Genomic DNA, 17,236 nt, shown 5'->3' on the forward strand with positions numbered 1-17,236 from the left:
ACCCCCGTGGCGCCTTGTTTTTTTTTTTTCCCCCTTGTACTTAAGCACAAGTCACACGAGTCAAGAGCTCGGCAGAGAAACTGATGAAAAAAGAATGACGGCAAGAGTAAGAGAGGAGAACGGAAGAGAGGTCCACTTCTCTGTCGAAGTGCACTGAAAGAACAAAGCACCTTCTCCTTAAAAGAGCTGTGGCAGTGTCTCTTATGGAAACAACATTGATTGAAAAGCACTTTTATATGCATTCCGTCAGGCTACAAAAAACTCTTAAGAGCTGGAACCTTGGTAGCAGGCACAAAAATCACTGTTTCCCATTAAATGGATCTTAAACTCTGAAAAATATTTTCGCTGCATGAGTCATAGCTCGAAGACCACAACTCTAAACCTAAGTCAGAAGCCCTGTATTTTATTCGGTGCCTTTAGTGTGAACTAACTGGTAGTCTGCGGGTTTTCCACAGCGCACCGGGGGAGACGGGAGGGGTAACCGGTCAGTAGAACTTGTCATCGATGCGGAAGTGTGGTCGGCTAACGTCCTCCGGGTTGAGGAAGACCGAGATGGACTTGCCAGGATTTTCGGTTACCAGCTGCTGGAGGCGCCGGGCCAGCCGGTCGTCCTCGGGCTGAGCCGGGTGGGCCGGGGGGGACGGGCCGGAGGCCGGGGGGACGCCGTTGGTTTCCCGTTTCAGCCGGCCGGCCTCCCGCGCTTGCTCGACCGCCGCTCGGAGGTGCTCGGCGGGGTCGGCCCGGACGCCGGACAGCTTGCGGGCCAGGAGGAGGGCGGTGGAGTCCGGGAGGTGCTCCAGCATGTTGCACTGGGGCAGGAAGTAGTTGGGGCAGCTCTTGTTCAGAACGGAGTGAGAGAGGTCATCCAGGAGCCCCAGCAGCAGGCGAGCAGGGGTCTCGGGCTCCGGCGAGGAGAGGTACGAAGAGGGCAGGCGGTCACAAGCCCAGAACATGAGAGTGCGGAGGTGGTAGGGGCTCAGGGCTGCTTTCGGGCGCGCCACGAGCTTGCCGATGATGACGCGTGCGGCCTGGAAGGCCTGGCTCAGCGGCTGGGGGATGCACTTCTTCAGCTGCACCTCGCTGCGGGAGAAGGCCAGGCGCCACTCCTTGTCGGGCCGGCCCCCGGGGCCGCAGCAGGGCAGCAGGTAGAAGCCGCTGATGGCCTCTTCTTCCGTGATCTTCCCGTCCCAGAAGTGGTTGGCCGTCAGCCAGCCCTGGGCCACGGCCGGCCAGCCGCGGAAGGAGACGACAGGCAGCAGGTCGTAGAGGACGCGGCTGGTGCCCGCCGTCAGGATGAGGGTGGTGAGGGGCCCGTTGCGCTCCACCCGCTCCGGCACGGGGGTGCCCCTCTTGGGGTTGCACCGCAGCTCGCTCACCGCCGTGGCCACGGCCCCGGCGAACCAGTCCGCCACCAGCGCCGGGGAGAAGTAGCAGCCCTCCAGGGACGGGGAAGCGTCGTCGTCTCCGGCTTCGCCCGAGGCCTCGCTCTCCTCCTGGCAGCAGTGCCGCCAGCGCGCCAACGTGGCGGGCTCGCAGAGGCGCAGGCTGAGCCAGGAGTGGCAGGGCGCGGAGTGCCGCATGTCCAGGGTGACCGGCTGGTTCCGATCGTGCAGCTTGAGCGCAGGGACCAGCAGGGTGAAATCCAGGTCGTAATCAGCTCCCTTGACGTAGTCCCCCAGCTCCTCGGGGCTCAGGTCCAGCACGCCCTCTCTGGCGCCCCCGGACAGCAACAGGTACTCATTGGCAACGGGCAGCCTCTGATCAAGCTTTTGCACGAGTCCTGCATTGAGGAAAAAGAGGAGACAAGCAGAGTTAAAACAACTCATTCACAGCCTACTTTCAGTAAAGTGGCTTTGCTGATGCTTTCTACGGCTCCTGAACAGAGTACAGTAAGTGATGTTAAATGTGGAATATGAACACAGAGGAAGGACTATTTAACAGCGCGTACCCGGAGGCTGTGAGATGCAGAAGCTCTGCACTTTAATGCTGAAATTTTTGCAAGACTCATTTGTTATTCTGTGAGGTCTCAATGTTATTTATCTTATTACTGGTGTGTGTTTAGGACGGTATGTGAAGTTGTGCTGGGTGGATGCTGTCTATGTTTGGCTTTATGTTGTAGATTTGTATTGTATGTCTTTTAATTTGTATGAACCAAACCCAATTCCATGCAACAAGACCTTAAGTGCTGAACCTGAACTTGACACTTTAAATATACTAAACACCAAAGAAACATTACTTCAACACTACAAGTCACAGCGGGGGAAAACCACAATCTTTTTTTGTAGAAACTGCACTAATATTTTATTGACCAGATATGGCATAGATGAATTTATGCTGACATTTGTTATTGACTAAGCTTATCAGCGGGGTGTCTACTGTGAAAGTCACATGCCAGTTGTGTGTGCGTGAGACCACTGCCAGAAGCACATGCAAGCTGTACAATCTACGAAAAACATGCTTTGCAGTAGATAGCAGATGCTGTCTTGTTTCACCATTCCTCTCACAGATTCTGGGCAAGCACGTTCCCATTCACGGGACTCTGACTCCTAGATGCCATGTCATACCGGTTCATCCTACAGAAAGTTCAAAGGGGCTCAGGCCAGGTAAGTAGGGTGCTTATTATAACTGTCATATTGTCATCTGGCAAAAAAAGTGTTGCTGTGTGTGCAGCATGAGGGTGCATGTTGTCCCGATACAACATTGTCTTGTCAAAATGGACCCAGAATGTCAAGGTAGCACCATGCAAAGCAGACAGGATTCCATCGGTCTATCTAGTTAGCAGATGGACTCTCCTGCCCAGAAAAGCAGTGCATTGCTCTGCATTGTCTATATCACACTCACTTACTGTATGTTCATCAGAGCGGTCCACACAGAACTCTGTATCACTGCTAAAGCTGACTTGTCCTTAAGGCTTATGAGTCCACCTGAGGAGCTGCTCCAACACACTATTGGAATGAAGTTGTTGCTCTCTTGTTAAGTTGAACACATATGTTCCTTTCTGTGTTTCTTAATTTTTCACTTTCAGAATCACATTATAATCTGTGTCTATGCTACTTGGCTATATCATGATTTGTCTATATTATTATTATTATTAGGAAGCCATGATTGGTAAAGGTAAGGGGGGAATTTGGCCAGGATGCCAGGTTAACACCCTATTCTTTTTGAAAAATGCCCTGGGATTTAATGACCGCGGTGACTGAGGACCTTGGTTTTACGTCTCTATCAGACTGAGCAATCTTAGCTTTTCTAGGGGTCTCCCATCCAGATACTGGACAGGCTCACAATGTCTTAGGTTCTGTGGGCTGCCAGTTGTGAAGATGCAGGACTATCCAAAGGATACCACAAACATTTCATAACCATCCATCTATTTTCTAACCACTTTATCCAAAAACGGGTTCGCAGGAGCCACAGCCTATCCCGACAAGCAACGGGAGCAAGGCAGGGACCAGGCAGTCCATCACAGGGTACACACGCAGACACACACACTCATGCCAGGGACAACTGAACTGAATTCGAACTGTGGGAGCACCTGGAACAAAACTACATAAACACCGGGAGAACGTACAAACTCCACACAGATAGCATCCCAGGTCCAGAACTGAACCAAAGGCCTCAGTTCTGTGAGCCAGCATTACTAACCACTGTGGCACCATGCCTCCCCAAAACAATACCGTGTTATTCACTGTAAGTGGCACAAAAACCGAAAAACAAGACAGTCGGACACGCAAACTAACCAGGGAGTTAACACAAGACTGATGGTGTTACTGCCCTAAGAAACGTGTGTGGTGCTTTAATTGTATCAGTTTAATGGACAGGCCGTGGAGTGTAACTATCCTTAGATAATAGCACTAACAATAAGAGGCTGGGCTCCCTGGAGAGCCAACTTCCAGCTGTGATTGATGCATTAGGCATGGTGCAAGGCTGTGCTTTAATTCTTTTAACACGATTTCTTTGATACAATTACAAGGGCTGTCTCCTGGCCACGCGGGGATCTTGATAAGCCTCTTCGTCTCACAAAACACAAATCCTGGGAGAAAATAGAGCCAACAAAAAGCGATCTGCCAAAATAAGCCTTGAAGGATGATGAAAGAAAGCCAAAGGGTTAACATCATCTGCGAAAGTGAAAGCAACCTCATTTCTTTTGCTTTTTCACAACTCAGCAACTTGGCACACATCAGAGTTGGAGACGAGAGACAAAAGTGAATTGGGACACTGGTGGCTTCTTTTTAAACATTAGATGCCACAAAAAAAGAAAAAGATGATTGTAACATGAGTGGCATTTCACATCTGTATATTTTTAGCAATTTCAGACAACCATAGCCTTTTTATTAAACTACAGAAACCATCACAAGGGGATTCTCTGATACAGATCTTGTCAGCTAATGCTACAGTTCACTGTGTACCAGGAAACTATTTCTTGAGCACCCACATGCTAATTAGGGTCTTACAATACAAGGATAAAGCCATACAATCCATATCTGGTTCTACTGGATACAATTCTAAAGGAGATCATTCATCTTCATATCTACAGCATGTCAATCAGACTCCTTCACAAATTCAAAGCTTTGTCAGTCTTGGCGGTATGGAACATCCTGTCCAAACCCTCAGAACCCTGACACCATCTCACCCAGGATCCAACATATAACTACCACAAAGAGAAAGAAGCTCTCGACATAAGAACATCATTTGCCATCGTGGCCTGTAGAGACCAAATCATATTTAAATCAAGAAAATCTTATGTTCACTGCATGGTGACAGATCCATTTCTTATGTATAGCCCATCTTCAACTTACTGCTGCACACCAGCATGGGAGAGACACGGATTTTGCACGCATGCATGCTTTGCTTCAGTAATATACACCTGTCTAAACCAGGAGCCATACCTCCAACAGAAAGACCCATAGTGCCCATATAGGAGTGTTCTCATCAATTGGAGGAGTGATTTAGCTCTCAGTGATGACTCCATATTCTAATTGCTTCATCCAATTCAGGATCACGGGGCAGCAAGAGCCTATCTTGGCAAGTAATGGGCACAAGGGAGGGACACTCTGGACAGGATGCCAGTCCATCTCAGGGCACACACAGACACGCACACACTCACAGCAGGGAAGGACGGCATTGTTATAGTTTGTGGACTGTGAAATCTGGAGCACCTGGAGGAAACCCATCTCAACACAGGGAGAACATCCAAACTCCACCCAGATAGCACCCCAGGTCTGGAATTGAACCCAGGGCCCCAGCACTGCGAGGCAGCAATACTTACCACTGTGCCACCGTGCTGATACTCCCCACCAAGAAAATAAAAATCTTAATTCTTCTGTTACTCCAGTCCAAAATCTGGTATTTGTGCCACTCACAAATGCAACTTCATCCCCAAAAACATCATGGTGAAATGTTCACTTTCAACTTAGCAACTGCAGTATGCTAATGTAAATTTAAGTGTACAGCAATCATTAGCCTGTTCAAATTAATACAGTTAGCCTCTTTCTTGTACCAATGGATACCTAATGGCTCTATCAATTTAATTATTCCCAGGGACTCCACAACTTCAGACTCTCAATCACTTGAGTTCACTACAGCTAATGACTGGAACTCACTGTGACGGATTAAAACGAAGAATTTGAAGTCACAGAGTGGTCATCCTGCTAACAAACATGGCCTATGAAAATGCAGAGCTTCTGGAGAGTGGTAGGTGGTTATTCATTTAATGATTTACCATGCACAAGCTTTTAGTTCTAGAATCTAGCTGGCTTTCTCCTGCAGTGGCGCAAGTCACCTTATTAACATGAACATGCTCTTAATTACTGTAGCTCACCTCATTAAAATCATATCACTGATGAAGAATTGTTTTGGGCTTGCTCATCTATCAAAACCAAGGGCAGCACTCATAGAAGCTTAATGTAGCATTTTGAGAAAGAGGAAGAATCCCTATCTTACATACAAACATGCTGATTTTAATGCTCTTTGTTTAAACCTGACTCATAATGGCATTCTTCTGATCTAAATGGGGCCTTCTCTATTAAAAAAATCAATTTATCCTATTGATTAGCTTTTCATATATGAAATTATGTTTAATCCTCAACCTACAACTTTAATCAAAGAAAGAGAAAACTTTTCATTCTTTTAGTAAGCCCTGTTACATAAGTACAAAAGCCAGATCATTAGATCACAAACTCAGATTTGTGACTATATTAATTTACAAAAGTCTTACAGCAAGGATGTGCTCATCATTTTTAGTAGCTGAAAAGCAGATTAAATATTGCTAAGCACTCACATGTGGTGGAGAGATAGGTTTACATAAGCAATTTAGCAGAAACTGATTAAAAGGTCAGTGTTTCAATATGATATGTCAAGCACATCTAAAACCGAAATGTTAAAAAACTTACAAACCCTGCTCAGACATAATTGCAAAGAGACTGCAACATTTCAACTGTCTTTTTCCCCCAATCAGTTTTCCAATTATGGTGTTCTGAGAGAGTATTTAATCTTCACAAAGCTTCACTGTATCATATCCACAGAATATAGAAAAATCCAGGAAACCGATCTCGGTACATTAGCAATGGTTCTGAGTTTTCCATCATCTCGCAGCTCAGCACGACAGCAAAGTAATGGCCATGTCATGTGTGATCTGATTGAGAGAGATTTATGTGGGTTATGTAACAGAATGCGGTCTTCTCAAGAGGGTAGAAATAACAAAAACAGTCTTTTTTATTGTGATTGCTGACAACTGCGTTCAATTGCTTTGCTTGTTGGGTGGAATGGTGGTGCAGTGGTGAGCATTGCTGCCTCACAGCACTGGGGCCCTGGGTTCAATTCCTGGGGCTCTGTCTGTGTGGAATTTGGATGTTCTCCTCTGTACTCATGTGGGTTCCCCCTGGGTGCTCCGGTTTCCTCCCTCAATCTAAAGTTGGTTAACTGGCTGGAAAAACTGGTCCTGGTATGAGTGTGTCTGTGTGTGCCCTCTTAAAGCAACAAGGTACAGTCTGTGTATATGTATTTAATATTATTACTATGTGGCAGACACCCCCATTACGTCCAAACTAGATTTGTTTTAATCTCCTGGCCAAATCCCTACTGGAGGATGTAGAGTGTGATGTGATGTGATTCCTGGTGCAGATATGAGTGCTGTCACAAATCAGGTGCTTGACAGACCTAAGGCAAAGGTGACTTATTTCCCTTAGCGCTGGTTTTTCGCAACTATAGCATCAGAAACTGTCTCTGATTTGGGACTAGATATAAGATATCACCTTTCAGTCATGGAATTTGCTTTATTTAGCTAGACATCAATCATGGCCCAGAAGTGAATATACAGTATTTTTGCTGCTTTTCTGCAGCAGAGTTAGCACCCATCAGATCAGCATGCCAGTTTCTGCGGATTGTCACTAACTGCACCTTTCTGGCATTTTAATAACATGCTATTACACCCACTTCCTAGGCTACATAAGCGTTCAGTTCCTCAAGTCTTTATGTAACCCGAATATTATGAAAGTCAGTAGCGTCCCTTTCTTAACGATTGTGTGAACACATACAGGTATAGGCAATTACTATTCATCTATTTTCAGATTGCTTCTTCCAATTCAGGGTCACAGGGGGAGCCAGAGCCTATTCCGACAAGCTGCTGGTGCAAGGCAGGATACACCCTGGATGGGACACCAGTCCATCGCAGGGCACACACAGACACACACACTCAGACCATGCTATTTTTTCCAGAAGGCAATTAATGTACCAGTTTGTCTTGGACTGAGGGAGAAAACCGGAGCACCTGGAGGAAAACCACATGAACACTTAGAAAACATACAGACTCCACACAGACTGCACCCCAGGAATTGAACCCAGGGCCCCAGTGCTGCGAGGCCACAATGCTCACCACTGCTCCACCATGCTGCTCTTGTGATTATTTTTTAGTGCTCAAAATTTATATAATTGTTATAAAGAAAACAGAGAAATCATATTCTCATTTCCTCCATGTTAACCACGTTTGGTGCTGACTAGCCCTTGTAGAAAAAAGGTTAAAGAGCCTGGCATCCTCTCTCCCTTCCTAACCTTCCTTTTTCTCGTCGTCTCCTGTTGGGTCTGGGAGATGGCACAGCATAGAGGGGGCTTGCAATAGCTTGGTGATGTCAGTGGGTCACCGGCTTGATGCACTTATATGGGGAAAAGGGTTTGCAATCAAATATTATGTTTTATACTACTTTAATTTACTTTAAGTCAAGTTGGCCCAAAACTTATGCTCACCTAAAATGGTGGAAATCCTACCCTGGTTGCACTCAGGCAGCTGTGCGCCACTGCCTGGGAAATCCCAGTCACAGCTTGCTGGCGACAAAGCCCAGATTCAAACCATCCCAGCCAGGAGCACAAGGCACGACCTGCCTGATATCAGCTATGATCTACGCCACAGATAAAACAATAGCATTTCGAAAAAAAAAGGTTTCTTCAGCACCAGGACTGTAGATCAGTGGTTTGGAAAAAGTCTGGTTGAAAGGAAAAAGTGCCCTTGAAGGTTCACAAATATTATCTCCAACAACAATCTCATTTTCCTTTGATTTGTCTCTAATCCCATCATAAACACCCAGCTGTGCTGTGCTCTTGAGAGGTCCAGAGCCCAGGTGGTGCAGGAGCTCAGAGAAGCATTTAACAAATAGCACCTCTGTCATAAAAACCATGTGATGAATGGCAGCCTACGCACCCAGCATGTTGAAGATGAAGTCTTTGGCAGTGTGAACCTCCAGCGCGGTCTGATCCCCAAACTCCCGCTGCTCCAGCTGAACAAACTCCTGCACCAGCGCAGACAGCTGCTCCAGGCCAGCTCCTGAGCGGAAATCCACCTCTGGGGGCATCTTTATGGGTGCCGGGGGCCTCGGCGCCACAGCGCTCATTAGAGACTCCATAGCCCCTCACTGTGGGACAAGAGTGATGTGCTTGGTTAGAAGCCTCCCTGTATCCCCTCCTGGCTTTGTTCCACCATGATACAGCCAACTAGCCTACTGTCCTCTTCCACTCCACTCCCTCACTCAGCAGTGGTGTACCTGTTGTCTGCGAACATGAGAAATGATAATCACCCCCATTAAAGACACAACACTTCCCTGGTCAAACTGCACCTATTACTCACTCCTGCCTCAGTCCTAAAAGCAGGACTGCCTGCTTCTGTCCTGCTGCCATCCCATTTATTGTGTATATGGTTTTGTATTTGTTGAAATACAGTTCCTGTATAATTAAAACTGCTTAACTATAACACACACATAGCAGTTCCGACTTCGCCATCCCAGTACATTTGGAGCGCACTGTATGATAGTTTTGTTTTCTGACGAAAAGTGCATTGAACAGCTAGCTTAGCCCTTACAAAATTAAACTGCAGTGTTATGCTGGTATAATGCTACCTTAACTACACTGGAAGTAGACAATAAAAATAAGAATTAAAATTTTGTTTGACTTGCAATAGTTTCGCTCTAAGGAATAAAAACTGCTTCTTCTTAAGAATGGCTTCTACTCTTCAATTTAATAATATCCAACAGAGGGAAGCAAAGATTCATGGAAATAGTATTGCTTATAGTAATCTATACCACACAACAAGTATGACTATAGTACTACTAAAACATAAAAATGTAAAAAAAAATTACATTATTTAAAATACGTATTCCACATGGTTATTTTTACCAATTGCTGAGTTAACTAGCTAAAGTTTTCAGCCATAGCAGGCGACCGTTTAAGCAATAGTATGATCAATCCTGTGTGATCAAATTATTTTTCTACAAATTTAATTATGGCTTTTAAGTTTTCAAAAATTGGGCAGTTGGCTGGACATACCATCTGAAACACTATAAGCATTAGCCAAGACATAATTCCTGGAAAATTAACAATACTGTTAATAATACCTGAACAAACTTCTTCAGGACAACTGGAGAAACTAAAATCAATACTATTGGCCCATATATGACCCTAAGCTATTCCTTTCAGATTATAACATGTGTGTGGTAACATTAACTCTTATTTAACAGTGTGTTAAATAAGACAAACAGCATGTTAATCTCTGATGATAATAGTAACAATGTATATATTAAAACAATCAGGAATAATTATTGACTAAAAATAATTATGTCTGAATGTTACAGAGGGAATAACAACAGCCGAGTTCAATGGCCCATGGATGTGGATGTCCTAGATCGTTATCATGCCTGATGTCATTTTCTCACACTAAAAAAATTATAAATACTATATGTCAGCCATTTCTCTTCCTAGTGTGCTCCGCATCCCTCCTCCACCCTATCACCACCTGTGCCGCTGCCCCTGGTCACTCCTCACTCTGCATGGGGGTCCCAGCCTCCTCGTCCCACAGCCAGGCAGCTTAAGGCAAATCTTACAATGACTAAACGGTCAATTAACACATTCAATACACTCAATTCGTGGGTGTTGGTATTCCTAGTGAAAGACTAGATTATAGGACATTTCATTCATAAGATGCTTCACTTTCAGATATTTGCATTTGTTTGCAAGCACAGTCTCAAGCTTACAGGAACTATTTTCTCTTCTCTCTCATGGGACAGCAAGATAAGCATTTCCACAGAATGCTGGAGGGTAACCAGCACTCTCAGCTAACAAATTAACCAACTCTCTGATTGCTGAATATTGACACTCTGCAACACTATTGATTCTGCTTCAAGTCTGGCAATATGTCAATGTCTGGTTCTGGGAATTATGCTTGAAAAACAAATACTCTGGAAAGAACAAAGCAGATGAGCAAATACTTCACTCAGCCCCTACTGTCTACCACCATTTTTAACCACTGTACCCAACACAAACTAGAAATACCCAGTATCCAGAGGAAACCTACATGAACCTAGGGAACATGAACATGCAAACTCCCCAAAGATAGCACCACAGGACCTGAACCCAGGGCCTCAGTTCTGTGAGGCAGCAATGCTACCCAATGTGCCACCATGCTATCAGTAATCAAAAATTCCATATGGAAAATATTTGACCTCAAGAATGCCAAAATGACCTGACCTGTGTTGTACATCCACACTAAGGGATATGGAACATTTCAGAGTCACGATTTGCTTTATTAACTGGCAGTAAATTATACACTGCACAGGCACCATGCTGAATCCTCTGACTGCAGTTTTTCTCTGTATGCTTGACTTAATTTATATGTCCAGGTACAGAGAAAGAGATCATACTGAGAATCTGAGTTTCCAGGAGCACATTATTACAAGGGACCCAGCATGTTCTATTCTCCCGTTAAAAGGAACAGAATTGTATTCCAGCTGGGCTTGCAATTTTGATAAGGTAATCAGCAAAACTGGTCAGACTTCTCCTTAGTCAGGCCAAACTTGAAATTAGCCTTCAATACAAAGAAAATAAATGGTCCTGATAGGTACTTGTCCCTTCATGTACCTGTGTGTTCCTAATCACTAGCCTGCTGCGACTGCTTCATTTCAAATCCTTTGGTAGTGTTTTACGAGCTGTCTCCACACGCTGAAAAATGGCACCTTGCATTGTGTTAAAACAATTCTCAGGTAAGCACTCACTGAAGTAAATGGCTTAAGAGAAGAATGAATGTGAAACTTCTTTAGGACCATGTAGCACATCTTATAGACTATGCAGCTCCAATTCAGCGCTGTGGGGGAGCCGGAGTCTATCTAAGCAAGCAATGGGCACAAGGCAGGGTACACCCTGGACAGAACACCAGTCAACCACAAGACACAGAGACACAGACACAGACACACACACCAGGGCCAATTTCACCAGAAGCCAGCTAACCCGCCAAAATAGTTCAGGACTGTGGGAGGAAACCAGAGCACCCGGAGGAAACCTACAGGAACGCAGTGAGAACATGCAAACTCCAACACAGAACAACAACCCCGGTCCAGAAAAGAACACCAGAATTCAGCATCCACCTTAGAAATGCAACAGTAGCTTCATGAAATACATCAGCAACTAAATTATGGAGAAGGTTATAAGCACTTTTAATATATATACAGCATAACATTTCACTCTTAAAAAAATCAATGTTGTCCGATCTTCTTATTAATGGAAATGTCTTAATTAAGCCAGCTTCCTTCTACAGTCCAAAGACATACTGGGAAGATAATTGCCTTCTGGAAAAATTGGCCCTGGCGTGTGTTTTTGTCTGTATTTGTGTGTGCCTTGAGATGGACAGATGTACCCCACCTAGTGCCCACTGGTTGCTGGGATAGGCTCAGACTCCCACACGACCCTGTAGCGGATAAAGTGCTTTGAAAATAGAGCCATGTGTTCTAACTGAACTGTATCCTTTAAGAACATCAGAGAAGACGAAGGGATAGCTGCAACCAAAAAGAAAATACAGTACCGGAAAACAAAATGATCAAATATTTTTAACTGAGCAGCTGAATTCAAAGAAGACCCTTCTCCTCAAAAGACAAACAGATTCAGCTACAGTGCAAGATCTTCCTCAGGCCTGAGCTTCATGTGGATACTTCTCTTTTTACACTGTCCTCGTGCCAGCAGTGCTATTACACAAGTTTGGTGTAATTATGAAGTGGGTCTCCTCTGTCGAAAGGGACCGCTTGAAGTGGGGTTCCCCACGGACACAGCACACAGCTTTCCTGTCAGTACCTGCGCAATGAACAGAAGACTCCTCGATGAGCAGGAGAGCCGCAACAACACACAGCTTGTTGTATGAAAAACCTTCGATGCGTTCTTAACAAAAAGGGGAGAATCAAGCAGTATCCTCTGACTTTGTCTCTAGTTGCATCTTTTGAGACCACCTCTTAGCTCCAAATTCCCAAAGCAGGACAGATTTAAAAGCACATTATTATACCTTTCAAGCGATATTATCTGTGGGATAAGTTTACACCACTGCGGGTATTCATGTTGTCTAAAATAGAAAGCACCATTCCAGGTCAGTCTTAGCTAACTGTAACAAACTATGTACACTATATTTTTTTATCATTCTGTTCAAGATCAGAAAGAATAGTGTTCATATTATGATTAACATTTAAAAATTAAGATTTGTTAGGAAGACTGCTTTAAACGCCCCAGTCACTAGACTAAGCGTGTCATTCATAGTCATTTACAGTACCTACGCCTAAATGTGTGGGTGTGTTGACTAATATACACATTTTGGGCTGTTTTAAAAAAGTGACAGTTCAGCTTGTAATTAGCTGATTTGTCTAGGCTGTCTTGGATCAGCTTCTACACTATCGAACATTTTTTCAGACCAAGATCTCAAAAATACAGTCCGACTGGAATGCAGTATTTAGATTGATCTGCTTGTGATTAAACAAAGCAGAAAACAGAAAAAAATATGTGGAAGGAGATTTTGATTCTATCCCTTTACCACTTCGTATTACTAATTTGTCTTAAAAATCTAAACGTAACAGAGCCTCCATTAGCTTTTCGGAACCAGAGCCTGGAGTTAACGTGATATCCAATCGCCTGTTGCAGGTGCTGCAAAATACAATCACCTCTTCTACGATGTGGATCGTTTTAGTCCATGAGTCTTCGGATTCAAAGCTGAGAACAGTGTACTAAAACGACGACTCACAGAATTCCCGACGCACTTGAGGAATGTGTGCCTATGGGCGATATGTTTGCGGTTGTTAAAGCCGATCTTATCTCCTTTCCTTTCCAACAGGTCCGACTGCACACCTTCCCCCTAGCAACTATGACTCCGGAAATCAGGTGCCGAGCAAGAGCATGACGGGAGATGAAGTTTTCTAAAAAATACAACTAGAAATCAAGATTTTGTAAGTCGACTGATGGTGTAGAGCAACAGTTATGTTTTTAATTACTCGGGACATTATTATCTTGCTTGAATTTCCCATTAATACCGTTGAAAAATGCGATGCTTTGTTTTCATATTCTGTAGAAGGATTTGTAATTTCTGCAACAGAAAAGTTTGCAATGGCTTTTTAAACATTAACTAAACTGGTTCTCTGTTCATTTTCATCTTGTTACCAAAACTCTCTCACAGATCGTAAACACAAAATTAATACACCAACACATTAGCTCATTGTCAGGAGGTAAAACAATGCTTTTTTATTTCAATATTTACTGCTTAAAAGTATATAAAAGCAGTTGTCTACATCTAAACTTTACATTTACAGTAAGTTCTTTAGAACACCATCTTCATGTTTTGACAATATCCAAATTGCTAACAAGAAAGAAAACACCTCTTCTTCTGTGTCAAAATGTTAAAAAGCCCCAAAGTCAAGCACACTGTTCCAGCAAGCAATTTTAGGTTTTATTGTGGTATATTCCATTTTCTGAAACAGCTATGATGATCAAACAACCAACGTTTTGCAGTTGTGTCTTCTGTAGTTTTCTATACATGCTATTTGTTTTTTCTTCATCGTTTCATAAGAGCATATAAAAGGTTTTTTGCTTGTTGTTACAATTTTACTTACTATAATCACTTTGTATTGTCTGGATTTAAGTCCAGCTAATTGAATTCTGGGGAATCCATTTCGCTGAACACTGCACGGTATTGTTAGCTTCTTCGGAACTCCTTGCCTCACATTATTAAATTCCTCATGCCTCATTGGATACTCGAACCCGGATCTTACCTTTTGACCTCAATCTCGTCTAGCACTTTGGATTTGTCTGCCTTTCTCCATTTGGATAACCTTTGGTATCGAACCCAGAATTCGCCCTCGACTACGTCTCTGTCTAATGTTTTGGATTCGTCAGCAATCTCTCCTGTCTCGGCTCCCCAACTCTGCATAGGGTTCTCCGCCTGTACCCCCCATTGTCAGCTGTATATGTGTGGCCTCATAGGTTCGACTTGAAATCTCACGCCCTCCATTTTGCTATAAGCACTGAAGTGGTCCTATGGTTTGACTTTGTCAATAACCTTTCACAATTATAGATCTGTAACAAATCCCTCGTTGTTTTCTCTTCTCAGTACTAAAAAGATTCTGTTCATTTATCATGTTGGTGAAAACATTCCCTTGAGGCAACAAGCTAAACTTGTTTTCCTTCTTTGAACTGATTCTTAAGCACCACTGTCCTTTGTGTAACACGGTGAACTGAATTGCACACAATTATTCTCTAAGCCTTATTTGTTTCTACCTGCTGTTTCTGTGTTGCCACTCTGTAGTGGTGCTTATGGGGTCTCTCATGCAGTGTCGATTAAACTTTAATTTCTCTGTCTCAGGTTTAGCTGACGAGATTGTTTGATCACCAAGGGCTGCTGGGATAGGCCCTTTTTGCAGGTCTTCATTAAAAAGTCATATTTGGTACATGGTACAATTCCCTGAGGGATTCTGGCTTTAAAAGTGATCGTAATGTTGCTGTGTTACGTTTTTAGCTACCAATAATCTCCTATTCAGACTGTTGCAAAGAGGGGATTGACAGGGCTGTCAGACTACAGTAGGTTTCAAAGGATCCAGTGATACACAGGGATTTCACTACAACAGATAATGTACCATTTGAAACCATTTATTAATACAATCTCAGTTTTATAACGGCATCCTGTGAAAACAGGATCCATGCACAAACTATTTTAAAAAGTAACATTCTCGTAATATGAGAAGTCAATCAAAAAACTAAATTTTTAATGTTTTCCTTTACTAATGGGTTACTGGGAATTGTTATTGGAAACAGGCAAAAGATATGTAATGTGCCCTTTTTTCCGTTATCAGATATTATGTGTAATAAAGTGAAAATTCACTTTTTTGCTGGCATTGAATTGCTTTAACAGAACACTGGGCTTCCATTTTTTAACCACGTTATCTAATACAGGGTCACAGGGAAGCCAGAGCCTATCCCAGCAAGCAACAGGCACAAAGCAGGGTACACCCTGGATGAGACACTAGTCTATTGGAGGGCACACACAGACTCAGTTTTCCTAGAAGCCAATCAACCCACCACTTTATCTTCGGACTATGGAGGGAAACCAACATGAACACAGAGAGAACATACAAACTCCATGAGTATAGTACCCCAGGTCTGGAATTGAAACCAGGGCCGCAGCACTGCATGGCAGCAATGCTAACCCCTGCACCACAATGCCACCCTCATAATTAATGGATTAATATTCCCTAGTACTCTGAATACAACCAGAAAACATACTATCAGGCCCAGGTGGTTCCTTCAAGCACTTCTAAGCTTTGTAACTCCTCAGTATGTGCTGTGTGGAGATGATCTAGTGAAATACTCTTTAAAATATTAATCAAGAACATTTGCTGTTCCCCTTTTATCTTCTTCAATTAGTCCATCATTAACAATTAGTCTCCTATTTCCTTTGCTACCACTTCTTCTGTTTTGTATGTAAAAATCCTTTTGTGTTAGCACTTAACCCCTGGCAGTGTTCTCTAATCTTAGGTCTCTCCCTGTCTCAGCCCTCTTGATGTCTTTTTTGCCTTTTTTGCTCACAGCGTCATTTACTTTTTTACTTCTTTTGTTCTTAGATCTTTTATGTGCACAGCTTTCTCTCTTAATAAGATTCTTATTTGATCCAATAAGCCAATAATTATGCCACAGTTCCTTACGCTTGATATTGCGTACCTTGGGGACTAACTTATGTGCCTCTAGCGATACAAACTGAACATCAAAGAAACATCATTTTTAACTGAAACAACTTTATTAGGAAAATGTCCATCTTTTTTTTTCTAGTAGGTGCACTGCCATATTATTGTATAGACATGGCATTAGTAAATCTTTCCATCCATTTTCTAACCACTTCTTCCAATTCAGGGCTGCAGGGGAGCCAGATCCTCTCCTGGCAAGAAACAGGAGCAAGGCAGGGTACACCCTGGATGGGACGCTCGTCCACATACAGTAAGCATCACGTCCTCATCGTGCCAGAAAGCTGTCATTGCAAGAATGGCACGAAGATGTTCATTGTCCTGCTGGAATGACAGTGTCAGGATGATTCCAGGAAGGGAAGCCAGAGAGGCCCCAGGGAACAGTGTGGGCCTGTTCCCTGTGCTGTACAGTCAGGCTTGCATCAGTCACTGCAAGTGGAGTTCTGTAGCAACCAGAATCTACTACCCTGACCAGCCTTCCCCTCTCCAAAACCATGATTGCTCCCAGTCTGTTGAACACCATGATTAATGTGGCACGGGTGGTGCAGTGGCACAGAGGTCAGCATTGCTGCCTCAAGGTTCTGGGGACCTGGGTTCAATTCCAGACCTGGGGTGCTATCTGTGTGGAGTTTGTATGTTCTCCCCATGTTCACATGGGTTTCCTCCAGGTGCTCCAGTAAAAAGACATACTTGTAGGTTAGTTGGCTTTAATTAACCTACAAGTTAAT

At 43.7% G+C, this 17,236-nt stretch overlaps 1 protein-coding gene across 1 annotated transcript; it reads right to left on the minus strand.

The window, feature by feature from the left end:
* Positions 1-13: 13 nt before the first annotated feature.
* tmem102 (transmembrane protein 102) lies at positions 14-13,619 on the minus strand. Its single transcript, XM_088912367.1, has 3 exons — positions 12,595-13,619; positions 8,687-8,897; positions 14-1,780 (listed from the first exon to the last, which is right to left on the minus strand). Exons 2-3 carry the CDS (start codon positions 8,886-8,888, stop codon positions 486-488), a joined length of 1,497 nt encoding a protein of 498 aa, XP_088768493.1. The 5' UTR covers positions 8,889-8,897; positions 12,595-13,619; the 3' UTR covers positions 14-485.
* Between the last annotated feature and the right edge of the window lie 3,617 nt (positions 13,620-17,236).

The sequence above is a fragment of the Atractosteus spatula genome, chromosome 3 (assembly GCF_055471065.1).
Source record: "Atractosteus spatula isolate fAtrSpa1 chromosome 3, fAtrSpa1.hap1, whole genome shotgun sequence".
In the NCBI taxonomy this organism is placed as follows: Eukaryota; Metazoa; Chordata; class Actinopteri; order Semionotiformes; family Lepisosteidae; genus Atractosteus; species Atractosteus spatula.

What these genes read in the sequence shown, in the direction of transcription:
- tmem102 (XM_088912367.1), bottom strand. Translation starts at nt 8,888, where the DNA reads ATGGAGTCTCTAATGAGCGCTGTGGCGCCGAGGCCCCCGGCACCCATA. An exon ending in CTTCATCTTCAACATGCTGG is followed by an intron (nt 1,781 to 8,686) that starts GTGCGTAGGCTG and finishes TCCTCAATGCAG; the next exon opens with GACTCGTGCAAAAGCTTGAT.